Source organism: Neovison vison, chromosome 7 (genome assembly GCF_020171115.1).
Source record: "Neovison vison isolate M4711 chromosome 7, ASM_NN_V1, whole genome shotgun sequence".
In the NCBI taxonomy this organism is placed as follows: domain Eukaryota; kingdom Metazoa; phylum Chordata; class Mammalia; order Carnivora; family Mustelidae; genus Neogale; species Neogale vison.
The window spans coordinates 1,194,217-1,221,922 of NC_058097.1; the positions used below are offsets into that span (position 1 = coordinate 1,194,217).

Sequence of the window (27,706 nt, forward strand, 5' to 3'; positions counted from 1 at the left end):
CTGCTCCCAGTGAGCCTGCTGCTGCGGAAAGGGACACTGGGGCCAGCAGGTCTCCGAGGACGAGGCTCGCTGGGCTCCAGGCCTGAGGTCATCCCAGGGGGCAGGGCACGGAGGCCCTGAGACTGGGAAACGCCGGGGGCCGGTTGGTGGGGAGGTCCACAGTGAGCTCGGTGGGCCTGGGACCTTTGCTGGCCCCTTGCCAGTCCCCTCCTGGCCTCTGCCCTGGCGGGCACGCCCCCTCTATGCACCCTTTCAGGCTCTGGCCAATCTCTCCTTCGCCCCACCATGCTGCCGGCCTCACTCACGGCCTTCCAAACGGTCCAGTCTGGGACAGTATCCTTCCCATCAGACTCCGGCCTGGGGGTCACTCGGGCCCCACGGCCCTGACTGGCAGTAAGAGCTCGGCCTCAGGCAGCAGGGGGGAGGCGGGAGAGGCGAGTCACGCTCAGGACGGGCAGCCCCCACCCCCCACTAATCCCCCAAGCCAAGTTTCCTCCTCAGGAAAACAAGGGTGAGGTGCTGATCTCCCCCCGCGCCTCCACCTCAGGGAGGCCTCTCCTCCTGGGGTGTCCGGGGGTACGGCTAGCTCGAGAGCCTGTCCTCACTAGGAGGCCCGCTGGGGACCTGTCCAGAGAGCAGGCTTCCCCGTGTCAGGATGATTCATCCCTGGGTCTCTCTCCAACACCACCCCACCCCCGAAACTGCCACCAAGAGGGTCCAAGGAAAGGTTCCAGACACGGGATGGGCCTGGGGGAAGCTTTGTAAGAAGGGCGATCACCCTGAAGCCATGTCTGGGATGATCAAATCATTACTCGGGGGTTTACAGGCTGTGTGACCCTGGACAAGTCCCTCAACCTCTCTGGGCCTCACTCCCTCATCTGTAAAACGGGGTAAAGGGCCATAGCAGGAGAACCTGCTAAGTGCTGAGGCCTCCCTGCCCCCATCCCACAGAGGGTCAGCGGAGATTTTCTCGAGGTCACTCAAGCCCAGGACTCCCCGTCCAAGCCTGGGCTAGATCTTCCCCAAGGAGGCCTTCGTCTCCCCATCTGTAACCAGGAGGGGCCGGACTCCCAAGGCCCTCCCGACACTGAGGGTGCACATGTGTCCTGTGCCCGCCCCTCTAGGCCCCGGGGATCAGGGCCCTGCCTGGCCAGCACGGGCCCACAGACACCAGCCGGCTCAAGGTGCGCTTCACAGGGGCGGGCGTGGGAAGGGGTGGGACGGCGCCGGCTGTGGGACCCCGGCCTCCAGCGCACCCACCGCCCGACTCACCTGGACTGGAAGGGCTCGTGGCCTCGGGCTCCGGCTCGGGCTCCGGCACTCCGGCCTCCGGCTCTGGGAGGCGGGTGCCATCCATGGCCTGAGCCTCCTCTGCAGCCTCCACGTCTCCAAGGGAACCTGCGGACACAACCCGAAGGGAATCGTGAGGCTCTGTGGGGCGACGGCCCCTGGCCTCCAGACCCCCTCCTGGGCAGAGGGCACAGGCTCGCTACCCCACGGGGCCAGGGGCCATGAGTGGCACCCCGAGACCCGTGTGCACCTCACCCTTGGCTCAACCCCAGTGCTGGCAACAGTTCCAACGCCCGGGGTCACCGCCGCCTTCCCACCCCTCCCCCTCCCTGCAACCTCTCAGCCCCTTGGGGCTGAGACCACCCCCGGACCCCCTTGGACCTCCCTGGGTGTCCCCTCCGCTCTGCTCCAAGCTGTGGGAGCAGACGCGCCGCCCCTTCTGGTTCAGGGGGCTTCTGGGGGTCACACGGACCACAGCCCTCACCTCACCCTCGCCGGGCCCCTCTGGGGGTTCGCGCAGCCGCAGTGCGTGTGTGCAGCCCCACAGACGGGGGGTGACTCTCTCCCGGGCCCAGAGCGGGTGCCCGGAGGAGCCCCCAACACTCAGGCGCCGCGGTCTGGCAGCTTCTTGAGGGTGGGCCCCGTGCGTGGCGTCCGGGAAGCGCCGGGAAAGCCGGGAAAACCGGGCTTTGGGAGTCCGTGCTTGATGGGGCCCAGGTGGGGGAGGGCACAGGTGTCGGCAGTTAGGCCTCTGGGACTTAAGGGCCTCAGGCCCGCAGCACCTGATTCCGACCCCATCTTCTTGCAGGGGTCCTCCACAGAGATCCCTGCGGCTGAGAAGGTGGACCGAGGGCCCAGAGACTTTGTGGGGGAGGGGGGAGCCACACACACACGAGGGGTGTCCCTCCTGCCATCTGGGCAGAACCCTCTGTCCCTGAGGTCAGACCAGGGCGTCCAGGGGGGCGGACAGAGGGAACACTGGTGAGCCGGTGTCCCTCCAGAGCCTGCCCTCCGTCTCCCCAGGCCCCTTCTGGCTGTCTCAGTCTGGGCCCTGAGCCCCCGAGGCCAGTGCTAGCACTGGATCTGCCTCCCGGCCCAGTCACCTTCCCAAATTGCTCCTCCAGCCGCCTGTCCTGTCCCCCGACCCCAGTCATCAGGGCATGGCCACAGGGCAGGGTCCTGACTCACAGACACCCCCTCCCTACTCAGCCCACTCAGGAGTAGGTGGGGGGCTCTTCTGGGCCCAGGGTGCCAACCCCACAGCAGCCAGGCCCTCCTGTTGCTCAGAAACTGAGCAAGAAGAAACAGCTGGAAGTCATGACGACATCTGCAAATCCATGCGTCGGGAGCTCCTGATGGGGCAGGATGGGGCTTCGGGGACAGAGGCATGCGGGGCGGAAGGGCCAGCTTTCAGGGGCTGAGCTCCCCATCCCTGGAGGCGAGCAAGCAGCAGCTGATGGAGATCCGACTGGGATTCATACCTCTGTGACCTTTTGTACATCACGAACCCCGCGGGGATCTGATGAAAGGCAGGGCCTTCTCCCCAAAAAACAGAGAGAGACCAAAATCTGCCCGGTTTCACCGGCTTCTCCCCAAACTCCTAGTCTTCTTCGTGGGGCCCTCCCTCACTCCCCTCATTTGCTGTGCTCCCCCAGGGGTGAAACCTGGTGGCCCAAGCCGGGGCTTGCGAGCCACAGAAGCGGGCTCATGGCTACAGTCCAGGGAGGCTATGACAGAAGGAGCAATGGAGGCTCGAGGCTCCAGCCCGACTTTCCCAATCTAGCAATTTCCATGGGGCAGCGCGGTGGGCAACGCAGGGGGCAAGCTGGTCTTCTGTTTGCCTTTCAGCTCAAACCCCTGGTCACTGGCAGACGGCGGCCAGCTCTAGTAAGGAAAACCGAGTGTTCCCGTCAGGGCAGATGCCCTTCCTGCCTCCCGCAGACATCTGGGGCAGACACTGCTCCAGGAGGCAGAGGTGCCCGGGACTTCTGGACTCTGTGGGGGACTTCCAGGCCTGCTGGGGAGACTGTCAAAGAACGACAGACGGGCCCCAAACAGGAAACAACAGATTCTAAGCCGTGAGCCAGGGGGCAAACAAGGGAGGAGAGAGCAGGGGAGATGCCACCAGCAGAGGTCGGAGGTGACAGACAGCTGGGAATACGGCTCCGGATGGAGGGCCTGGGGACCGGACAGAGCTTGGCTTCGAGGCTGGAGAGAGGCCAGCGCGAGGAGTGGACCCTCATCCCAGCGGCACTGGGGAGCCACAGAGAGCCCCAGGCAGAGGTATTTACGGGCAGTCCGGACTCCAGCTCCGGACCTGAGCCCCGGCCTCCCCCGGATGCCCTGGAGCCGTAATTACAGGAGACGGACGGGTGCTCATGCCCCCGTGGCCAGGCTGAGACCGCACAGAACCAGTCACAGGCCAAGTGTCGCGCTCGCTTGTGGATGTGCCTGCGTGGACAGGCGAGCCTGACGTGGACCGGGCACAGCCCCGACTGGTCCAGCTCGTGCCCCTGGGATGGCTGCTGTGACCTCCCCGGGCATGCATCTGGGCAGGGAACCAGAGGCGGTGGGGGAGGCTGGCCTCGAGCTGCCCCGCCTGTGGGGCTGGTCCCGAGCAGGTGCCGCCGGTCCCTGTGGCCACGGCGTGGCTCCCGTCGCCGGGCAGCACGAAGGCCTCTGGGGTCAGCCTGAGACATGCGTGGGCCTCCCACGGCTCCTTAGAGCTCTAAGGGGATGTCGCGTAGCTGGACGGCCACAGGACCTTGGGGCCTCAGTCGCCTGCTCCGGTGACCGGGTACGAAGCCACCTGCTCTCGGGACAGAGCTGACGCGCCCCCCCCCCCGGCCTGACCCAGGAACGCAGCTCTGACTGTCAGGGCCCTGCTCAGGTGGCCTCAGCCACCCAGGGAGGCCCCAAGCTTGCGGCGGGCCCATTTATGGGAGAACAAAGGCCCCCGCGCCGCACAAAGGCGTGACAAGGAGCGTGAAGAAAGAGGCGGCCAGGCTGCCGCAGTTTATTCTAATTTCGCTAGTTCAGTTCCAGCGCAATTAAAGCCGGGCTGATAATGCCACAGACAGCCGCCGGGCAGCCAAGTGCTCCCAGCCCTTGAGCCGCTGTGTCACAGCCCAGGCTGCATTGTGCCTGCCTCGGCACCCCGAGAATGGGCCATCCCGCCCCCCGGGGCTCCTGCAGTCCTGGGGGGGGCACCTGGGTCCCACTCTGCTGGGGACTTGGGGAGGAGGGCTCCTCCGCTGGCCACACATCAGGGTGACCCTGCTGCATCTCCAGCTGCCCTGTGCCGGGAATGAGCTCCCCGGGCCCCTGGGGGACGCTCTGTGGCCAAAGACCCCAAGAGCTCAGCCAGGCCAATCCATACACAGCAGGCGTCCGTGCTGCATGACCTCAGGCCGGTTCCTCGACCTCTGTGTGCTTGGAAACCACAAGTGCTCCTCCGTCACAGGGTGAAGGGAGTAGGAAGTACGCCCCTGCCTGTCATTACCTGTCCCCACCCGACGCACAGCAGGGCCTGGGGAAGGGGGTGGGGATGGGGCGGCCCCTGTCGTTGCCAGCCACCAGCCCTGTGCTCAGCATCTTACAATGCTCTCCCTTAACCACCCCTGCCGGGTGGCCCAGAGTGCAGACTGGTGGGGGAAGGCCGTGTGGACCGCAGAGGGGTGGGGTGGGGGCTGGCGGCCGGAGCCGGTCAGGATGGGCAGGTTTCCTCCCAGTCTCTCAACACCACCCAGAACTCACACCCACTTTGCAGACGAGTAAACGGAGGCCTGGCAAGGTGAAATGACCTGCCCATGGCCCCCGAGAGGAAGCAGTGGTGGGGTGGTCAGGGCAGGACCCTCCCCAGACGTGCCAGCCTAGCAGACGCTGGCTCAGGGGAAGCCCCCTTCTGCCCCTGGGTGCCCCTGAGCTTGCCTTCACCGCCCCCGCCGGATCGAGGGGAACGCCAGTGGCACGGGCCAGTGCCCACGGCTGGACCCTGTCTGGGGGCGTCTGTGGTGATGATGGCGGTCGCAGCGCTGCCCTCGCTGCCCGGAGCCCCTCAGTTATCACGGCGAGCAGACGCCCCGCACGGATCCTTCTCCTACTCATTAAGCCGGACGTGGAAATGGAAATGAAAACATAATAGCTATTTGATTGGGGGCGAGATAGTTTGCATATTGGCTGGGCGCTGATAGCAGAATTTCATCAACTCCCGTTCTTCATGCTTTAAGACTGAATTACGGAGACAGGCTCTGTGTGGCAGGGTGATCCCGCTCCCTTCCGAGTTCCCGAGCCACAGGACGAAGGGCCCCTCCTGGCTTTGATGGCCAGGCAGCGGGTGGGGACGGGGGCGCTGTGAATGACCGCCTCTAAGAGGGCCAGAGCCGGTCTCTGCAGAGGGGACAAACTCTCCCCAAACTCTGCCCCCGAGGCAGACTGGTCGGGCAGAGTTGGTGAGGGTGTCTCTGAGCACTGGATGGGGAGTCCTGAGGCCCCGGGCCTCCTGCTGGTCCCAAAGACTGTGCCCGTATTGAGGGAAGGGGACTGTGCCCACACCCGAAACCACTGAACACGTTATGTTAAAGAATCGGGGCAGACTCCCCTCGAGCCCCCCACCCAGCTCGGGGCCTGACCCCAGTGTGAGTCTCTACCTGTACCCGCCCGTGATGTGGGTCCTTTACGCCTCTCTGGTAAGGCCCTTCCTCTGCCCCCTTTACAGAGAAGACAGAGGCCCCTCCTGCGTCTGGGTTGGATTTTGAATGCAGGCCCCCTGCCCTGGGGGCGGGGCGGCCAATGACCGGCCACGGGCCCTGCCCTTCTGCTGGGGTGTCCTCATCCTGGGGCTCATCCTACCCCCACCCCGCTCTCTCCTGCACCCCTCCTAGGCCCCGTGTTCATTAACTTGTCCAGCCTTTCCTGGGTGCACAGAGGGCCAGACTCTGCCCCAGTCTCCGGAACCCCAGAGCAACCAGGACACACCCCACAAGAAAGCAGAGTGAAAAACACAGAAACACAACTGCGGCCATTGCTAGAAGGAGAGGTGCAGGTGTCAGTCAGGGAAGGGCTCCTAGAGGAGGCGACAGTGCTGGTGATCTGGACGGGGACAGGGGATGGCCTGCAGCTGGGGCCAGGCAGAAGCCTTCCAGACAGGAGGCGCAGCAGGAGGCGGAGGCGGGCGGTGGTGTGCAGGCTGTGCCGGCCACACCTCCCGGAGCCTGGTTTCCTTGTGGAAAGCAGGGCTGGGGTCAGGGTTCAGCAAGGTACTGAGCACAGACAGGTTATTATTACAACGTTGGGACTGTCTCAGCTCTCCAGGGGGGCGGCACACCTGCCTTCTCGGGGTGGCAGGGTGGCGGACCAGATTGAGGCCTGGCTGGGGGACAGTGCAGGCAGAAGGCCTTGGCTTCCTGTCTCGCTGGCCCTGGGTGGCTGGGGGGCAGGCTGGCGGCGCTGGGCCCGGGGCGGGTGGGGGTGCGGCGCTGCCAGGAGAGAGACCCTGGCCTCTGGGCGGCACACAGTGGCCAGATAAGGCCCTGATAACAGAGGGAAAATTGCAACAGATTCCGACTTTCCCACCAGGGGAACCACGGGGCAGCTCAGGCCACGGTGGGGACAGCCCTGCTCCCCACGAGGGGGCCTCGCTAGGGGAGCTCTGGGTGACTGGGGACCATGGCCAGCATCCCAGGGGCCCAGGTCCCCCAGGCAGACAGGGGTGTTGGCAGCAGGAAGTGTGACCTCTGGGGAGTGCTTCCCTGAGCCCTGGCTCTAACCCAGCAGATGTTTGCCAGACAAGGACACTGAGGCACAGGACGCCGGGGCAGCTGCCGCTCTGGCCCTGCCCTGCCGCACTGGCTGCACCCCCAAGACCCTTGGGGCCCAGCAACTCCTGCTTTACTCAGGTCCTGACGAGCAGCTGAGCGGATTCCCAGGCTGAGGTGGATGGGAGAAGCAAGATGGAAGAAGGGGGCGCTGAGCAGGGCTGGGGGTCGGGCAGGCCCAGGAGGGGCGGAGGGGGTGGCCCTGCTGAAGGGCCAGGGTGTCCCCACACCCCAGAGCCCCAGGGCCCAGTGCACAGCAGCCCCAGACATGCGGCCGGGCTCGTGCCGATGAGTGGGCGTGGAGGGTGACCGGTGGGCACAGGGGGCAGTGGGGGGCGGGGGGCAGGTTCTAGACCTCAGTAGAAGCTACAAAGGCGTGGGGGGAGGTGGGGGGAGGAGTCCATTTAATGGAGAACTTAACACAGCTTCTCAAACATTTAGAACAGAGGCAGGGTCCTGGCCCACTGCCTCCCAGGAGCTTACAGCCTCAAAGGGTTGGGGGCTCCCCAGGAGGGATGCAGGCACCCACGGGAGGGAGATGGAGCTCTGGGGAGGCCCGGTGCACACACTGCGCGGAGCCTGGCTCTCCTGGGGGGGTCCACCGCACCCCTGGTCCATAGCCCACCATGGCCTGAAGAGGCCCATGACTGTCCACCCCCACCAGCCGCGGGGCCTTCCCCAGGCTGCCCCCCCTGCCTGCTGAAGGCCTCCTCAGCCCTCGGAGCTCAGCAGGCTCTTCCCACACAGACTGGCCTTCGAGGGGCTTCTGCGCATCTGCAGGTGCTCTGCTCCCTGGCTCGGGCGGGGAGGGAAGCTGCCCAGCTGCCCCAGGGGCCTCGAGGGGCTCGGGCTGGGAGGGGCCCATAGGCCTCTGCTGTGGTCCCACCAGGGGCTTCTTCAACCCTGGTCAGTCCCGCTGACAGCCCACAAGAGGATGTCGGTGAGATAATCTTGGCTTACTTGTGCGGACACCCTGGCCCAGTGGGGACAGCGGTATCTGAACCTTTGCCCCCCGCGCCCTCCCACACTGGCTCTGCCCCCTGACTGCCTGAGTGGGCCTGCGGGGGCAGGGGGGCTGGGCGGCCGGGCTCTCCACCAACCGTCTGCCGGGACTCGCATGCCCCCGCGGCGGAAACCTCACTACGCCTCTCGCAGACATCTGGGTCCTAGAGCCTCTGCCTCTCAGGGTCGCCCCCGCCCCGCCGCCTCAGGGAGTCCCCATTAGGGCTGTGTCTAACGGACTGTCGGTTCACCTGCTCTGCTGTCCGTCTGCGAGCCGGACCCCAACACCCGTGGCCTCCGGAGGCCAGCAAGCAGTCAGACCATGCTTGCGGAGGTGGGGGGGTGGGGGGGGTGGCAGGGTGCTGTCCAAGGTAAGCCGGGCTGCAGGAGGGCGACCGGCCGCTGTCCAGACACACTCTGGGCCGGCCGAGGGCACAGAGGTGCCCCCCGCGTCAAGAAAGAACATGGCAGCGCTGACGACGGTGCCCAGCAGGGCCCCACACTCTCGGGGGCACAGACCTCGTCTAACGAATGAGTGTCGTATGACCTACTTCAGCTCTGAACACGCTGGAAGTATTTCACCGAGACGCGATTCCTACACAGGAAGAGTCATCCTTTAACGGTGGTCCAGCTTTCCAAGCAGCATTACTGCAAGACCGGTGGGGCCCGGGGCCGCGTGGGCCGTCCCAGGGCAGACCTTCACCTGCCCCCCACCCTCGAGCTTCCCGGGACGGCTCAGGGTCCGGGGCTCTGTACAGGAGTGGCCCCCCCGGCCCCTGTGGACCCTGAGGGCGCCTCCCAGGGCTCCTCCCCACAGCCCCTCGGGCGGGCTGGCAATGATGACCAGAACTCACCGTTCCATGCCCCCGGACAACATAAACCCTTCCCCTCGGTGGCAGATGGCAGGCAGGTGAAGTGGGAAGGGCCAACAACCACGTCCCTGTGTCCCCATGTCGCCTTGGGGCCGCGGCAGTAACCAAGAGCGGGGGAAGACTGCCTCGTGGGGCCCCAGGCTCCTCTCACCCTGCGGCCACCCCCTCCTCCGAGCCTCACCCTTCCCACACCCGGCCAGTCAGCTTCCCCAGCTCCTTCCTTTGGGGCTTCAGCATGGACTCTGACTCACTGACTCCTGACTCACGCTCCCCCCCCCCACGGCCTCACCTGCCCTCCTCTACTCCTTTGCCTCCCGGCTCCCCATCTCTTCCAGCATGGAAGCCAAACCTTACTGCAGCCACTGAGCAGCCATCTCGCTCCGGGAGGGGCCGTCCTGGCCTGAGCTCCCACCCCTGCCTGGCTCTACTGACCCCACGGCTGCCCACATGCCCACAGGGTGTTCGCTGGATTAGCGGGCTCCCTGGCTGTGCTTGGGGCGGTGTCTGACACACAGCAGGTGCTCATGGGATTGGTGACCACGCACCAGGGGTGTCAGAGGGCCCGGGCAGCAGGGAGCCTCCCCCCACACCACGACGTGCAAGGACTGGGGTGCGGAACGGTGGGGAAGACGGGCCTGGGGGGCTTCTCGCCACAGGAGATGCTGCTTACATGGTGACGGCAAGAACGGCCCAGGCAGAGGGAACGGCCAGGGCGGAGGCCCCGAAGTGGCTGTGTTCGGTGGGGCAGCGAGGGGTGGGTGTGGACAGGCAGAGGGCTCTCGTTGCCCAGGGTTTCATTCTCTGACGGTGGGAAGCAAGATGGATTCTGGGCTGTGGGACACCCAGACCGGTCCCCCAGCTGGGGGCCACCTCCTTGGCCTCCCTCAGGACCCTCCCCTGTCTCCGGCCTGGCCCTTCTCCTTGCAGGGCCAGGTCCAGGGCCAGTGGGCCAGACCCCTGCCCGGTCCCCAGGGGCAGGGGCCGGGCCAGGCGAGGCAGGGAAGGGGAGCGGGCATGGGAAAGCCCGGCCGGCCCGATAGGGAGAGATTGGTTTCAGCCGGAGCCGCGGGCTGCCAAGTCCACATCCTATCCGCGGCCTGCACCGCCTCAGCATTCATCACCGCCGAACTCGGAGGCTTTATCTCCGCGAGGGCTTGGCGCCATCTCCGGGCCCGGCCGCTCCCGGCCCTCCGATGGGCCCGATAGCCGCTGATAGATTACCCGAGATTGCCGCGGCCAGCGCCGAGCGCGGACTCCCCTGGGCGGGGCGCGCACCACGTGGCCGGGCAGAGACCGCGGCCCGCCCGGGCAGGAGGCGGGCGCGGCGCGGGGCGGGGACAGGGAAGTCGCGCCCGCCGAAGGGCGCCGCGGGCCGCGCACTGATTCTGCCGATGCGCCGATAAGGGCTGACGGATGGCCGCGGGGGCCGGGCGATGGAGCCGCCGGGCCGGGCCGCGCGTCCGCGGGATGCAGCGCACTGCTTCCCGGAAGGGGCCGGGGCCGGAGGTGTCGGGACCCTCCCTGCCGTCGGGGGTTGGGGTGGGCGCGGCGCGCTGGGCCGCAGACCCCCGCCTCACCGCCGGGCCCGCTGCACGCCCGCTGCCCGGCCCTCCCGCCCCGCGGTTGGGGACCGCATTCCCGCCGGGGCGCCGCGGCCCCTCCTCCGGGCCAGGCTGTCCTGCTGCTCTCTGGGTCAGAAGCAGGGGGCACGCCCAGGGCCGGGCAGACCAGTACTCGGGCTGTGTCCCCAGCCCCTGGCGGATGCCATGCAGGGAGGAAGAAGCTGGGGCCTCTGGGCTAGTCTTCTTCCCTGCTGGGCGGGCCCAGGTCGCCTGCAGCAACTCTAACGGGCTCCCACTGCACAGAGGGGGTGGAGGGTGCCACGGGGAGCCAGAGACTGCAGAGCTGAGCCCACACCTCCTGGCCCTGTGAGCCCATTGTCCCCACCAGGGCCAGAGAGAGCCATAGGGTCAGGGAAACTGGAGGGGGACCTTCCTGGGCCCAAACCCTGCCAGGCGGCCCCCGTGCCTGTTTCCTGGACTCGAAAGTCAGCCTCAAGTTTCTAGAGAGAGCAGAGGCAGCCAGGGGCCAAGGAAGGAAGGCAAGACAGGGGGATGGCATGGGGAATGAGTGCTCAAGGGGGACAGTTTCTTTTGGGATCTTTCATCATAGTGGGGGGCACACAGCAGGCACTCCGTAAGTGCCTGTTCCTGTCCTAGAGGACTCAGAGATGCATGTCCTAGCCATGTGCACAGCCCTCCACAGTGACGTGGCCTTCCCCACCACTTTGGTGGGCTGGGGGATGCTAGGGGCTGCGTCGAGGCTGGGAGGGAGGCCATGGGCACTGACCCATCCCATGATTGGTCAGTCCTGGGCAAACTTCTGGCTGCCAGTTAGCTCTTGGCCTCGGGGATCTTTCAGGAGGGGGCTGAGGCTCGGGGGTCTTGGTGACTGGCCCAAGACTTGGTGACTGCAGCCATGCTGTGCAGCTCCAGAGCCTGTGGTCGTGACCCCTCTAGGGCGAATGAGAGCCATGGCGATGATGGTCATCTCGGGGCTGGACATTACAGCTTTGGAAACAAACCTTCTGGCTGCTGGTGGGTCAAGGGCCCTGCTAGCATCTGGAGTCCTCAAAGCCACCTGCCAGGATAAAGTACGTGGAGAGGAAAAGTCTGGTCCATGAGGAGGAGGAGGGAGGGGAGGAGCCTCGCAGTTCCTGTGTCCTACCCCACATCCTGGGCCTGCCCGTGACATGGCTGCTGAGGGCACACAGGAAGGGACTGCCTGTCCTGGGGGCAGCGCTGGCATTTGAGCTGAGACCTGACCCAGCTGGTCAGCGCCTGGTGGGGGCTGTCATGCCCCCTCCCGACCCTGTGGTGGCTCACTGCCTGCTCAGAGCTTTTGCCTCTGCTGCTACCTCAGCCAACACTGCTCTCCCCCACCCCTGACACCACCATCTGTCTCTGCTTAACGCCGGCCGCCTCACCTTCCACAGCCCTAGTGTCCCAGCTCCAGGGGGCCCCTCTGTCCTTAGGGTTCATTTCCCTTGTTCCCTCTCTGTTCCCCAGCAGCCTGGGGCATTATGAGGGCAGGGACCGAGTCCCCGTGAGGGTCACAGAGATCCTGAACGAGAACCAGGCACACCAGGGACTCAGCCAAGTTTGGAGGCCTGAACACATAAGGACGCCCAGAAGTCAGACTGCTGTCCCTGTCCCAGGCACCCAGCCTCCAAGGAAGCGAGCCTCACCCCTGCTGCAGGGGACGGGTCCTCCTTGCCTGCTGGCAATGACCGCAGCTCCCTGGGCTCTACAGCTCTGGCTATGACAGTGCTCCTTGGAGGCACTGACTTTCCTTCCAGGTTCCTTTTTCCCTTGGGTTTGCTGTGCTTTCCTGGGACAGAGGCCAGGGTGGGGAGATTTTGAAATCAGTTGAAGAAGTATTTACTAAGCACCTACTGTATGCCCTGAGCTGTCCTGGGGAGACAGAGCTGCTCTAGAATGAAGGCCCCTTGGGGACATACTCTGAGGCCAGCACTGCCAGACCCCTCCCCGGGGACAGGGCCTAGAAGTTGTCCTTTCCCTCTTGAGCACTGAATGCCTCTCACTCCATGGCCTGGGAGGCACTGTCACCCTGTCACCCTGTTTTAAGAGGGTGTGAAGATGCTCAGTCTGGTTCTGGTCCGACAGCCCCCTCCCTATTTCCTCCCCTTAGATCTCAGCTCGAACCTGTCCCCTCCTTGCCCCTCTTCTATTTTCCACTTACGCATTTTTACAAAACGCCCACGCCTGTGACTGGTTTTCGGGTCATGGAGTCCTGCAGGTGCTGTGGAACTGGGGGAGCCCCTGGCCAGGCTCTGGGCCAGCTGGGCCTAGCCGGGCCCCCATCTCTCTGCCAAGACAATCCATGGGGTGCAGAGCGACTTTGAACACAATGAGAATCCCCCAGAGCTTCTTGAATACTTCATGCAGACACGGTCTCCTGTTATATAAGTTTTTGAAAATGGAAAATCTGCAAGACCCCAAGTTTCTAGAACATAGCCTAGCCACAGATAGACTAAGAAACCCCCTGAGAAACTCCTGTTTGAGCCCTCATTGTGTGGATGGGGAAGCTGAGGCCCGGGAGCAGATGGTGCCCATCAGAGTACACAGAAAGTGCCCCGAGAGGCAGACAGACCAGACTGCCCCGTTTTACTAACAGGAAAGCAGGCTTGGACAACGGGTCGGGACTCTCACTCATTAAAATGGTAACATGGCCCCATCCCAGCCTGGGGGTACAGTGAGCCTGGCAGTGTGAGATCCTGGATAAAACTCATGGGGGGGGTCAGAAACGGGGGAAAGCGTGCACAGAGTCTGGAGGTGCCCCAGACACAGGGAGGGGGAGCTGGCCGGCCTTGAGCTGCCCCATCCCATTTTTGAACTCAGTGTTCCCATCTGGGAGTCAGAATTGGTGGGGCTGACCTCGGGAACGCCCAAGTCCTGGCCCCCTAATTCAGGCTGTGGGGGTCTGGGCTCTGAGGATCAGAAAGAGGTCATACAGAGGCCAAACTGTCCATCTCCATGCACCTGGGCAAATGGATGGCCCCAGAAGCAAGGTCCCAGAAAGGCTGGCCCACCCAGAGCTGGGGGGAATTTCCATTACGGGGTCAAGGTCCACGCAAAGCAGTGTCCCCCATTCCATAAACTAAGGGCTCCTCCAGAGCCCCGCCCCCCGAAGAGGCCCCGCCTCACACATGGAGCTCAGCCAATCCCCAGGCCTCACTCCTGCTCATTTGCATGTCCGTTTCCATTGGCGGCAAGCGTGAAGATTAGGACCTCCGTTCCCGGGACGCGGGGCGGGGCCTGGGGAGAAGTTGTCGGGGGGCTGGGCTGGGCTCTGGGGGGCCAGGCTGGGGCGCGGGGCCGGGCGCTGCGGGGTGTGGGGTGGGGGTGCGCTGGGCTCTCGGGGGGCCGGGCTAGGGGCGCTGGAGGGGGCCGGGCGCTGGGGGGCCGGGCTCTGGCCTCTGAGCGAGCAGATTCTGGGGCTGCCAACCTCTGGATAACCTGCCCCAGGCTCAAGTGGGGACACAAAATGGCCACCTGCCACATGGGGAGGGCTTTGGTTATAGTGCATGCTCTTCCTTTTCCTCTAAAGCTCCGTTAAATCCTCGGACTCCCCCGCCCCCCCTCCCCCCCCCCGCCCGTTAGGAGTGACTCAGAGGGGTTAAGGCACTGACCCAAGGTCACAACCAGGACGGCAGCGCACAGCTGGGACCTCAGCCCTCATCCCAAGGCCAGGTTCCTTCCCTGCAGGGAGGGCCTCTTGGGGGTCAGCTTATTTAGAGCCGCGTCTCCCCAGGGAGGATTATTTTTTGGTTTCCTTCGCAAAACAATGATGCAGATGATGATGATTTTAAGCGGACACCCCCCCCCCCATAGTGGCATCCCATTCCCCATGAACTGCGGGGCAGTGGGCTCTCGCGGGTGAGTGTGAGTGTGCACAGGCTTTTGTTCCTGGCATTTTGGAGGGGCGAGATAAGGGAAGCCGCGCACACCGGCCGGAGCCGAGCACACCGGCTGGAGCGAGCAGGCAGATAGATACTCGATAGCGGCTCCTCCACCACGCGGACTCTGGCCTTTATCAGAGTTCCCTTTTCTTTTTTGTTGGGGGGGAGGAGCGCCCACCCCCCCCCCGCCCCCAAGCCAGGGAACCGAGGGGTGGGGGCCACCCTGACTCAGATCCCTCCTGCTGTGTCCCACGCCCTGAGCCCGGGCCCCCAAGCTCCCGACCAGAAGCGTGGGGTTCCCAAGGAGAGTGCACACAACAGGGGGAACGCAGCTGCACCTCTACCCTGTGGCTCCACAGAAGGGCCCCAAGGGGCAATGACGAGGGCAGGGAGGCCCAGAGGCTAGTGGCCTGGATACTGGGCATGGAGTCCCTCTCTCCAGAAGGCCTGTGAGGCACTGTGGGCATAGCTGGGCAGGACAGGGAGACATTGCTGCCCTAGGTCTCTGGGGCTGGCCTCAGCATCTTCAGCCCATTTTATAGATGCAGAAACTGAGTCTTGCAACAAGGCTGTGCCTATGAGCCACAGCAGGAGGGGGCAGGCGAGACCCCGTAGACCCTCTGGAAGCCACACTGCCGAGGCCGTAGGATAAATATTCTAGAACCCTCCACAGCGCTGTGTAAGGCGGGGGGGGGGGGCGGCTCACACCTTTGCACCTTGGAGCTATTTGCCAAAGTCAGTGCAGGAACAATGCTGGTGGGATCCACAGGCAGTGTGCAGCAGGCAGGGAGGGCGTGGGGAGGCAGCCCCAGCCCTGCGGACCCCAACCCCTGCACATGCCCCTGGAGGACAGGGCCCCACTACACATAGCCGGCCAGAATTATGATTATGCCAGACGAGGAAAGTGGCATCCAGGGACACTAAGTCACTTGCCCAGGCTACCCACCCAAGGGGCAGAATTTGAACCTTGGTCACCCCAGATTACGCTTGTCTTCCTCCCCCACATATGCACACATTTTACTGGAAATAGCTGACTTCCTTTAGAATAATGAAACAAAACAAAACAAAACAAAACCCAAAAGACAGAAAGAAACCAATTTTATCACCAAAGGAACCTATTTTCTGGGGGCAGATGAAATGACCCCCAAGATAAGCAGGAGTGGGGCACCCCATCGTCTCCCGACTTCAGACAGGTCTGCGTGGTCCCAAGCGCTCACTCACGCTCTGTGCCTGGGCCTTTCTCCCTAAATGGAGGGAGGAGACCCCGTAGGGGGAGAGGGGGGCTACGGCCACAACCAGCACCAGAACCTCCAGCTATGATGGAGACCCAGACCTTGACTAGGCCTCCAAGGCAGTCTCTACTGCTTCCTTCTGTGCTGTGTAACCTTGGGTGAGTTGCTCAACCTCTCTGCCCCTCGAGTCCTCTTCTGAGAAGAAATGAGATCAGAGGCGGCGCCTTTCCAGGGCTGCTGGGACTCGACAGGGTATCACAAGTCAAGCCCAGGCCTGGCATACAGAAGGCGCTCAGTGAGCCGAGCTACCAGCTGACGACGGCCACCATTGGGCCTGCTGGGACCGTGGCCTCCTAGATCACGTCGGAGACATTGCTGACTGCCCAATCAGGCATCTTGCCTCTGGGGTCACAGAGAAATGTCGTGTCTTGAGAGTCACTTAAAAAAGAACTACAAGGGGGGACAATGACGTGCAAGGCCACACCTGCGGGAAGCCCCAGGCACACACGGGGGATGCGCCCCCCCAGGCCTCGGCGTCCCCTCTGGCACAGCTGCGGGTGCCTGGCCCCACGTGGCTGCCGCGCCTGTCCCTCAGCAGGGGGATTAGCCACACGCCGGGCCCTAATCGCTGCTAATCACATCGCCATCACCGCAGGATCTCGGATCAGCTGAAGGAGGCGGCTTTATCCAGACAGACGCAGAGATGGCACCGTCGCCCCATCCGGGCGCCGACCGGCACAAGTGGCAGGGGGGCCGGCGGGCCAGGGAAGGCGGGGGGGGGGGGAGCCCCTCCCCCTCGGAGCTCTGTGAGTCCCTGCCTCGACTGGGCACGCACTGTGTGACCAGGTACGGTTTCCGGGCTCCCCAGGGACAGCACAGACCCTGCCCTGGGGCCCAGTGGACAGAGCACGGAACTGAGGCGCACACACACCTGGAGGTAGAGCCCGGGCGGCCGGGGCAGACTCCCGGCTGGAGTGGGGCACCTTGAATCCTTGTCCCCCATCCCCTGTCCCCATGAGGTTCACCCCTCAGGCCAGGGGTCCCCTCCCTTCCAACATGGCTCCTCCTCCCGCTGCTGCTTTTCTGAGTGGACGCCCAAGCCCTCCCCTCCCCGGCCGGGCCCCGGGATACTGCGTCGGTCCAGAGGCCTGTGAGGAGCAGGATGGACCGGCTGAGGTTCACGGCCGGCCCCGGGGGCCAGGAGAGGCTGGCGGGGACGGCCAAGGGCTCCCCTCCAGGGCCCTCCCCATCGCCACCCTCCTCCCTACCTTCTTTTTCAAAAACATAATTTATCTGTGTATTATCAAGAAATCCAGACACTTTAATCAGTGAGCTATGAAGTCAGAATTTCCATTCTTATCTGCGGGAGGAGTGGAAACGGAGGAGATAGGCGGCGGGAACGGATCGCTGGTAGGGAATGTTAATGGGCGGAGAGGCTGGGCTATTGGCCACGGAGACGCCGTATCTCCCCCATTATCAAGGCCGTATCTCGCCAACCATCTCAGCGCGGTAATGGGGCCAGTTCAACTTTCCGAGTTATCACAGGAGCTGAAACCTGCGCCTGCCAGAGGCCCGGCCGGCAGACAGTTCCGGGAGGGCTGGAGTTCGGCGGGCAAAGCCAGGAGGGAGGGGGGACAGCTGGCCTGGCTGGGGCCCCTGAGGGCCTGGGTGCCCCCCTGACCATAAGGCCACCACGGTGACTGTCGGGAGTCTCTCTGTACTCTGGGAAAATGTTTGGTTTGGGCGGGGCCGGGCATGGGCATGAGGCACAGGAGGGGAAACTGAGGCAGGAAACTAGCTCAGGGTCCCAGGGGTCCCGGGCCTTCCTGAGCTGTGCCAGGCCCATGAAGGGACAGAGTGTGGTGGTGGGGTGAGGATGGGAACAGCATGCCCTCCTGCCAGGTGGCCCCTTCTTGGGGCCTTTTCCAGGCTCTAAGCCCCGGGAGCCAGAAACATCAGTGACAAAGCCAGCAGGGTGAAAACACCCTTGTGGCCTCTCTCCCCTGCAGGTCCCGACCTTAGGCTTGGCTTCGTGGCCCCTTGGCCACCTGGGGTACACTCACTGCACCCCTCAAATGTGAAAGGGCCTCCCACTGCCCTCAACCCTCCTGCATGGGACACCCCAACAGGCCATAGGTGGAACGCTTCTGTTCATTCAAAAGAAGGGACCCCGGGCGCCTGGGTGGCTCAGTGGGATAAGCCGCTCAGGTCATGATCTCAGGGTCCTGGGATCGAGGCCCGCATCGGGCTCTCTGCTCAGCGGGAAGCCTGCTTCCCTCTCTCTCTCTGCCTGCCTCTCCATCTACTTGTGATTTCTCTCTGTCAAATAAATAAATAAAATCTTAAAAAAAAAAAAAAGGGACCCCAAGTCCACTCATTTGAAGCCTGCAAGGACTGAGTGCTCAGAGGGGCATCTGAGCTGTGGGGCAAGAGTCTCCCCCATGGTCCGGCCCCTGCACGGAGCTCCCCATCTGACTCCAAGGGCCCTAGGAATGGCCCCAGGTATAGACGGGGTCGACCGGGGCTCTGGTTCCTCTCCTGCAGCTCGAGGGCAGGGCAGCAGCCACCTGGGCACAGAGCAGGGAAGGGACTCGCCCAAGGTCATACGGTCAGTGAGAAACAGCCTGGAGACCACAGCTGGACACTGCCCGGAGCCGCAGGAAGGCCTCAGTTTCCCGGACTCGAGCATTAGAGCTGCGGGGCCAGCGGAAAGCCAGGGGAGCTCTTCCCCGGGGAACCCCCCGCTGCGGCCATCCTCTCCCCTCCCTGGGGCGGGGGGCTCGGGTGGCAGCTCCGGGGGCAGCCCTCCATATGGAAACCCACGAAGACTCGGGTCCCTCTGTGCACGGGGGTTAGCCACTCAGCGCCCCTCAGCGGGGGCTGGAGGAAAGGCATGAGAAGGGGGCTCAGTAAGTGCTCAGGGGACCTAGGCCCGGCAAACCCAGCTTCACGGCAGGACGAGGGGGGCGGTGCGCGGGGGCCCAGACAAGCTGGGTCTGCACTGTGGGGGAGGCCACGTGAAGTCCTGAGGCTCTGAGCCGAGGACTTCCCTTGGGTCTCGGTCGTCCCAGCACCTGATGCCTGGGCAGCCACCAAGCCCTCCCCAGATGCTGAGAGAGCCCAGGGCAGACCCACCAGCCCGAGAGGCCCTGTCCCCAGCAGAGGGCCCACTGCAGGATGGAGCCATGACCACCAGGCCCTAAGCCCTCTTCCCCTCCTGCTCTCTGGGTCTGACTTGCAGAGGGTGGAGGCTTGATGGAGAAAAGGGACACGGAGGCAGGAGGCCTGTGACAGGTGCAGGCACCCAGGGCAGACCGGGAAAGCTGGAGGGCTTGAGACGGACACCAGGAAGAACTGGTGGGAAGCAGGCCCGGGGGACTGAGGAGCAGACAGACAACCCTCTGTGCTCTGCACTCTAATTGTCGTACAACCCCGATGGCTCCGCAGCTCTGAAGCCAGCCACCTCCTACACCAGGTCCTAGCCTCCCCACCCCGAGCTGTCGGAATCAATACTCCACTTCATGGGGGAAACTGAGGCTTGGCGACTTGCAGGAGGTCTAGGCGCCCTCAGGGCCCAGCCCAGCGTCCTCTCATATAACACCCCGTCTTGCGAAGGCGAAGACTGAGCCTCGGGAAGGCAGGGCAACTTCTTTGTCTGTGCAGTCTTAACCTTGACCCCAGGATTCTGGCCTGTCCTTGGCTGCAGCCGCCCACAGGGAAGCTCCTGGAGGCACCCATGATCAGAGCCCACACGGTGGCCATCTCCTCCTTCCCGGGAAGCAGCCTGCCTACGATTTCTGGGAGGCCTAGGACACAAACCCCCAGCCTTCTGTAGACCCCCTCCTCAAACCTGTTTCTATGCTGCTCATGTGCTGGGTGACCCTGGTGTAACCACCTACCCTCTGGTCCTCCACTTCTCTGTGTGGACAACGGGTTGAAAACCCCAACCTTAGCAGGCGTCCAGGAGAATCACAGGAGGGGATGCCTGCAAAGCACTTAGCAGATAGGAGCTAGCAGCGGCTGGCTGTCTGGGTCTCTGTCCCCACTGCAGCGCCTGGACAGAAGGACCCAGGAGCGCCACGGCTGGTCTGAGCTCTGCCCGTGCTCAGGCTCCTGGAAGTGGAACCCCAGCACCCTCTCTCCTCTTCGACAGCCCGGGAAAGCCGGGCTCTGGGAGCGCACAGTCTCTCTGGTCTAGGGGAGGCAGACAGGAGGGACGGGCGGCGGAGGGGAGGGGCTGGCTTATCTCCCTAACCCAGCTCGGGCCCAAGGTCAGCTGCCACATTCCTGACCCAGCGGGGACACTGCCTTCCCCCAAACATGGGTCCTTGGGAGAGGGAGAAGGACGAGGGGAAGAGTGGGCTAGAGAGGTCCCGGGACAGGTGGCCTGAGCGGCAAGCCAGTGCACCCCAGAGCAGCTCTGCCCACCACCGGGGTCCACAGATCCAGCTTCCATCCTGCAGCCTCCAGCGCATCCCAGTCCCCCAGGGCCTCAGTGTTCTCACCTGTAAGATGGGTGAACCCGTAATGCTGCCAGTCATAACGGCAGGAGCAGGACGGAGAGGGTGTGGGGTCGCCCAGCCCGGGCGTGGCACATCAGGGCACCCCGCCCACACGTCCCCCAAAAGTAACACCCGAGGGCAGGAGCAGGGAGGCCAGAGACAGGACTCTGCTGCGTCAAGTGTCCAGTCCTCCAGGCTCCCGGCAAAATCTCAGTAGCGCAACAAGCAGCGACCAGGGCGGCTGCATCCACCAAGGACGTGACCTTGGGACCATACTTCAAGCTGGCACTGGCGATCTCACACGACCCCAGGAAGGAGGTGGTGCTTTTGAGCTCTTGCTTCGAAAGTGGGAACCGAGATCCAAGAAATCATTTGTCCTCAGGGTCACGGTGAGGTCAGGACCCAAGGCCAAGCGATGGCCCCTGTGCGGTGGCCTCCCACTCTGGAGATGAGGGCAGCCCAGGCCCGGCGCACAGAGCCTCTGCGCCCTGTGTAGGGACAGGGTGGGGATACAAGCCCCGGGTCCCAGGAGATAGGGTCTCTGTCCTCCGTCCAGGGGTGCGTGAAAGCAACATGTCATTGAGCAACAAACAGCCCGGGCTCCCGTCCTGAGCTGGGGCGCTGGCCGTGCTCCCGTCCTGAGCTGGGGCGCTGGCTGTGCTCCAAATGCTCATTAGGCACCCACAGCATCCCCCAGTCCTACTTAGGCCCTCGGCACAGCCGCAGGAGAAGGCACCATGTTATACCCATTCTACAGATGAGAAAACCGGCACTGGAAACGAAAGACACTCGCTGAGGTCACTCAGCCAGGAAGGAGGGGAGGCAGGAGTGGCACTGTCTCAGACGATGTGAATTTCCCTGGGATTCTCAGCGCTGTGCTCAGGGACCAGCAATGTCATCATCCCTATTTTGCAGATGGGTAAACCGAGGCTCACTCGGGAGGGCCTTGCCCATAGTCCTACAACCATTTCACACTGTGTATTCATTAGGCCATTTATGTGACAGAGTTCTGGAAAGCCCACTATGTGGGGACAGGACAGATCCACTCCCAGGTAGCAGAGATCTGGGCTGCCTGTGCAAAGGCCCTGGGGCTAGGACTGAAACATGCCAGAGAGAAATCCTCCCCTCTCAGCTAGAGCACAGCGGGCCAGGAGGTCCATGTGGAGGTCAGCTCCGTCTGCAGGGGTTACTGTGCCCACTTCTGGAAGCCCATGCACCCCAGGCCACTCCTGCCGAATGGGGAGCAGCAGACAAGGTCCAGAGAGTAAACACATGGCTGTGGCCTCAGTTTCCCCTCCTGTGAAATGGGAACAGGGACCCTGGGGCAGCTCCAGGGGTATACTGGCTGGGTGGGCAGAAGCCCGAGTACAGGCCCAGGCCCAGGCCCCTGCGCTTGGCGATACCAATCAGCGGGCAACAGCTGCCTCCAGGAGGAGGCCCGTCGATGGCAGATAGACCGGCTGGGACTATTATTCACGAGTCCGTCAAGCCCCAGGAACGTCTGGTTGGCATAGAAACAGAAGATAAGGGGTACAATTAATGGCATCACATTCCCTCCTCCTTTCTTCCCCAACTGACCCATTTAAATCCCTGGCGGGGCTGGTGCCATGCTGGGCTCCCAGTGACCTGCAGGGAGGGGCTGGCTGGGCAGGCCGGGCTCGGACAGGGCTCAGGCCCTCGGGCAGGGCCGGCTAGTCTCCCCAGGGAGTACCCCTGCGCAGCAGCGTCTCGGTAAGGAGGCCCTGGGAGATTTGGCCAGGGCTGGGCTAGAGAAGGACCCAGAGGCCCATTTCACAGATGCAGAGACTGAAGCCGGATCTGCCTGGGGGCGGACAGACAAGAGGAATGCTTGTCTGCCAAGGTGATGCTCACAGGCACGCTGGCCCAGAGCTCGGGGAGGGCTGCCTGCATTCCAGCTCTGGCTCTGCCTCTTCTTTAGGGGAGAAACTTAAGCTCGGTTTCCCCAGATGGAAAGGTGGTAAGAATAGGACCTATTTGAAGTTAACATGTAACCTTAAGTGTTAGCTACAGTTAACGTCATTACTGTCTCGAGTATGAAAGAGCGGTTCATCTTGCCTGAGGCCTGGGTGTGCGGGAAAACCAAGAGCTGTCTAGAGCCAGGGCAGAACCCAACCTCGGGGTGACGGGGGTCTCCAGGGTCCACCTGGAGCATTCAAGTCCAGGTTCAGGGCTGGGGACCCATGGGCAAAGCCCTTCTGGTCTCCGGTCCTTTGTCCCCTGGGCTCACCATAAATCAGTCCCCGTGTTCCCAGGGGGCATGCATACAGCGGAGGACAGGACTTACGTCCCTGCTGACCCCGGGACGGCAGGCACCATCACACCTGTCTTTCACAGAGGGGAAACTGAGGCTGTGGAAGGCAAGTGAAATGCCCATGTGGGTGCTGCATCAGGACAAGCCAGGTGGCCAGGTCCCCCTCTCTCTTCACCCCTCTGCCATCCCAGTGAGGGGGCCCTGTGGGGCCAGGCCGACCCCCACACGCCTCCCGTACTTGGGAAGAGACTGTGCACAGCCTTGCACAGACAATCCCTCTTACATTCCCGAATACTCGAGGAGAGACCATCTCTTCCTCCCCCCACCCCCACCCCGGGCCTCACCCGGCTCTCCAGCACCTGCCCTCACCAGAAGGCCCCACCAGCCCTGCAGGCAAGTGCGGGCCGCTGTAGAGAGTGCGGGTGTGAATTAGTCATCCTGGGGCCACCAAGACTTTGCTTAATCAAACTCGGAGAATGTGGGAGCACCACCCTCCCAGGAGAGGCAGTGGCTGATGGAGGGGGATGGAAGGGGCAGGTCCCCAGCTTCTGCTGGAAGCCCCCCACCCGGCTGGCCTGGGTTTCTACTGGGTATCTAACTCATGGTCCCCGAGGGGCCTCCCCCTGCCAAGAGGTCCCCTTAACAACACCTTCGGACCTGCCAGCATTTTTCAGAAGGGGGAAACTGAGGCCTGGCCCCACCCGCCTCACCTTGTCACCGTGGCGCCCCTTCCCTGGTGTCCCTTGTCTCTGAGCCCTTCACACCCCTGCCGACAGCCAGGAATCACCATCCCACTTCTCCAAGCTGGAAACTGAGCCTGCCATTGTCCAAGATCCCGCTTCGGGGGCTACTGCTGACCTGGCTGGAGGTACCCCCTTCTGGGACGTATCTCGGACTGGACTTCCACCTATGACCCCCACTTAAGACAGGGCTGGGACCCAGGGCATGCATACAGCAAGTGCTCAATAAAGATTCTGCTGAGTGAGTCAAGGCAGGTCTCCATCCTGATCTGGGAGACCAGCTGCGAAGACCGAAGACCATCAGCACACCGCCCCGGCCCCAAACTCAGCCTGGGAAACAGAATCCACCTTGATTTTTTTTTTTTTTTCAAAAAAACTCCAAGGAGGCTCCACTGAGAACTTGCCAGGAACGCACAGCAACCCCAGCACCTTTCAAGGGGGGAAACACGCTCTGGAGGTGACAAACCCCACCTCGGGCTATCTCACACCATCTCGTAGGACTCGCGGGTGACCCCTCCCCCCCCCCCCCCCCCGCAGCTCTGGGCCAGCGCCGAGTCACTTTCCTTTCATTTTGACGGACTGTACCACCCGCAGGGAGGATCAACTTCTTGGCAATTAAGCATGTTTGGGAAGAAAACTCGACAACACGACCCGTTGCAGACGCCCGCTCCTCCTGCCCCCGCCCTAGCCCGGTCTGAGGGCCCCACTCTTCCAGCCACGACTCCCCCACGCTGTTGTTGCCTCGAACCCGGCCGGGCCTGGTGGCCATAGATAAGGCCTCTTATCGCTCTTGGCGATCGCCATCCGGCCGACCGGCCCTGCGCTTATCGGAGCTCACATCGACCAGGGCGGGAGGAAAGCTGCGCGGGCCGGGGGTCCCGAGCTGGGCTCTGCCCCGCGCTCCCAGCCAGCTCGGCCCAGCCTATCGTTTCGGCCATCTGGCCGGCCAAGGCCGCGCTCCTGCCTCGCCCTCCCCCGCTCCCACGTTTGAAGTTAATAAATGGAAGCGCCTATCGCCTCCACCATCGGTTGCGCGCCTTATCAGCACGGCACATCTATCTCCGCGCGGAACAAAAGGCGCACAGAGGCGCGGGCAGCTGCGCCCCGGCTCTGGTGAGGGCGCAGGGGGCGGTGGCCCCAAGCGCCCGGCCCCCTTCCCTCCACACCCGCGGCCTGGTCGCAGGTGAGGCTAGCGCGGCGGGCGCACAGCTGCGAGGGCCGCACGCACCGCCGCAGGCAGAGGGAGGGCGGGCGGGCGGGCGCCGCCGCTTGGTGACAATCAGCGCTCGCATCTTAACGCGCCAAGATCTGCCAGAGGGAGGAGGCGCCCGGGGGTGCCGCAGGGAGGGTACCCGGTGCCGCCTGCCGCGCCCCCACCCCTGCCCGGATCCTGGCCGCGCAGAGGGCCAGCAGCGGGGGTCTTCTGCGTGCCTGATGCGGTTCCTGGCCCCAAGGCGCACCGCTTGGCCGACCCTGCTGGGCCCCGGGCTCGCCCTGCTCGAGGCCTTATCGGCGCTGTTGATCGGTTCCCAGCCTGAGATCTCCCTGCCCGCGCTATCTGTGTTTCTCATCACGCTGAAACACATACACACACGCACACACGAGAACAGACCGAACAGAGGCGCACAGGGGAGGAGGGGAAAAAGAAACCAGAGAATGAGCGCGGATCGGGACCTGTGGGTGGTTTTAATACTTAAGTTGACTTGATAGAAGGAGACTTTCGGAAAACAGGTCCCGCTTGCGCACTGAGGGAGTGGGTTACGGGAACCCAGATACATGCTTGCTTTCCCCCTGTCTAGGACCTGGGGGGTAGACACTTCCCCCAGGCGCGCGCACATGGGATCCTGGGGAAGTGGTCGTATGGGCAGCCCGGGTGCCTGGGGCTGGGCAGAGGGCTGGAGGCTTCCCCTCGTCGCTTCCCATCCTGCCTGGGAGGTGCGACCCCCGGAGGAACCCCCGTACTCCGGCCCCGGGCGAGAGGCGCGAAGTTAGTGGCGTGGGGTGGGGAGCGGCGCTTCCTGTGCGCGCGCGCTCTCGCTCCCCGCGCAGTCCAGCCGCCCGGAGTGCGCGGCGCTTTATCACTGGGCATTGGCAGTATGAACTCAGCGGCCGCGCGGGCCCTTGGGGAGGGGCTCGCGAGCCGGAATAGGCGACAAACTTGGGACACGCGCAGAGGGGACCGTGACCTGGGGCCGAGTCCCCGGAAGCCCCCCTTCCCTGACTTGGAGTAGCTCCTCGCTTGAGGGGGTGGGTGTTGCCCGGCTGAGGCTACACGTGCGGCCTTGGCCGGGACAGAGAGTAAGGTCGGACCTCCAGGAGGCTGTCCTCAGGCCGGGAAGGCTGGAGTTTGAGACCCCGGCGACAGGACGCGGGAGTCCGAGCGGCTGGAGCCCAGCGCACGGACTGCCGTGGCCGCCCCCGCCCCCACCCCCCAGCCACGCGGCTCTTGGGCGGGCGGGAGAGCGGGTGGGCGCGGGCCGGTCCCCGCCGCTTGGTCGAGCATTTCCACGCGGCCCGGGTGCCCCCTCTCCCTCCCAGGTCTCTCTGTTTCTCCCTCTAGATACAAAGCCTGGGAGAGTCAACCGCGCGGCGAGATAAGATCACAATTTCAGCCCGTCCCGACAGAGCGATCTTATCAGGATGGGACTTGCAGAATGGAATATTTTAAACTTTATCGGAGCCCAGATCGGGGCCGCCTTATCGCCGCACCATCTCGGGGATGCGGGGGAGGGGCAGGACGCGAGGGGCCGCGCCCCCAGCCGCCCCGCTCCCGGCCCCCCGCGCGGACACCCCTCCCGGCCGGACCCTGGGTGCCCGAGCCGAGACGCGGGGGCCCGGCCGGCCGGCGGAGATTAGATTACCGCGCGCTTGGCGCACAGCGCGGGGGGCGCGGCGCGGGGTGAAGGTCGCGGGCGCCGCGAGCGCAGCCGGCCGGCCGTGCGGGGGCGCGCCGGTGGGGGCTGCCGGGGGTCGGGGCGGGCGGGCAAAGTTTGACTCACGCTTTATCTGCCGGGGGTTGCTCTGTTTCCTCCTGGACATGTCTCCGACGCCGCGCGCCCTCCCGGCGGCCGCCTCTAGCCCCTGGCGGGCGGCGGCGGGCGGCGGGGGCGCGGCGGGGCCGCGGGGCGGCTCATGCCCCCGGCCCCCGGGCTCCGCGGCCGCCCCGGCCCGCGCCCCCGCCCGCCGCGCCTGGCCGGGAGCCGCAGCGGAGGCCGGAGGCAAGGCCCTGCGCTGCGGGCGCGCCGACCGCCGGGGGCGGCGGGCGGCGGGCTGCTGCCGGCTCCTCTGCTCCCGCGCAGCCGCCGCCGCCGCCGCCGCCGCCGCTCGGCTTTTCTCAATGGAACCTGCGGGCAGCGCGCGGCTAACCGGGCGACCTCGGCCGGGGCTCTCCCGGCTGGCTGGCGGGCGGGCCGGCACGGCGGGGGCGGGGCCTGCGTGTCTCCGGCGCCGCGCCTCCGGCCCGCCCCCGCCGCGCTGGCCCCTCCCCCGAGGCCCCGGCCCCCCCCACCGACCGCCCCGCGGGCCCGCCCCCGGGCGGACTCTCGTTCGCTGCAGTCTCGGCCCCGCCCCTGTCGCCCTGGCCCCGCCCCCGGCCCCGGGCAGACCTCTGGCTTCTTCGGCTCCTCCTTCGGCCCCGCAGCTTTGTTCCCAGGCCTAACCCTGACTCAGCGACGTATTCTTTCCCGCCGCCCAGCGGCACCGGGTCCGGCCGAGCTTCGGGTCGCTCTGGACCCTCCCCCTCGGCGCTAGCTCCGCCCCCAAGCCTGACCCCGCGATGCTCCGCTCACCCCCCCCCTCGCCCCGCCCCAGGCTCCTCTTGGCTCCGCCCCCAGGCCCTCGGCCCCGCCCAGGCCCCCTGCGCTCCCCTCCAGCTCCCTCCGCCGGCGGGACGCGTACAGTAAGGGTCCGCTCAGGAAGCCCGAGGCCTTGACGCCCCCCAGTGTCTTGGGCCAGATTTGGGGTGTGGAGGCGGCTGCGGCCGGGTGGGAACTTCCGTCCGAGACCGAGGTGGAAGCAGCATTCCTGGGGTCCACGGCCTCCGGCGGCTGCGACCCCCAAGCGGAGAGCAGGGACCTCAGGTCCTCCTCCATTGGACTCCCGTCTGGCTGGAAGTCGGGGAGGGTGCGGAAGCCAGCAGGCTGTCCCTGCCGCCCGCGCAGCAGCTTCCCCCCTACCCGGGGCACTGCCCCTGGGCCGGGCTGGACTCCCCAGGGCGCCCCTGCTGGAGGCCCCGGGAAGAGGCCCCTCTGCGGGCTGAGCGGACACTCGCATCGCCTCCCAGCCTGGAACAGGGCCAGTGCTGTCTGTTCTAGCCCTGGAAATGGACATTGTCTCTCCTGTCTTTTGGGTCATGTTCATAGGATCCCAGAGGCCCCCCATGTTCCAGGGCAGCTCAAATCACACTGCATGAGGAGCTGTGCCCCCAAGCTGAACTGTATTCTTTTAATAGTCTTAGCCTGCACGTAGTTGGTAACTGCTGCCTCTGCCTCATATTCAG

At 64.5% G+C, this 27,706-nt stretch overlaps 1 protein-coding gene across 1 annotated transcript in view; it reads right to left on the bottom strand.

Annotated features, from left to right (window-relative positions):
* ZFPM1 (zinc finger protein, FOG family member 1) overlaps positions 1-26,296 on the bottom strand; it is a 63,129-nt gene extending 36,833 nt beyond the window's left edge. Inside the window, exons 1-2 of the mRNA XM_044255573.1 lie at positions 26,208-26,296; positions 1,273-1,398 (exon numbers count right to left, since the gene is read on the bottom strand). Coding sequence (XP_044111508.1) covers positions 1,273-1,398; positions 26,208-26,247 — 166 coding nt within the window. The 5' untranslated portion in view covers positions 26,248-26,296. The remainder of the gene's footprint in view (positions 1-1,272; positions 1,399-26,207) is intronic.
* Positions 26,297-27,706: the final 1,410 nt, after the last annotated feature.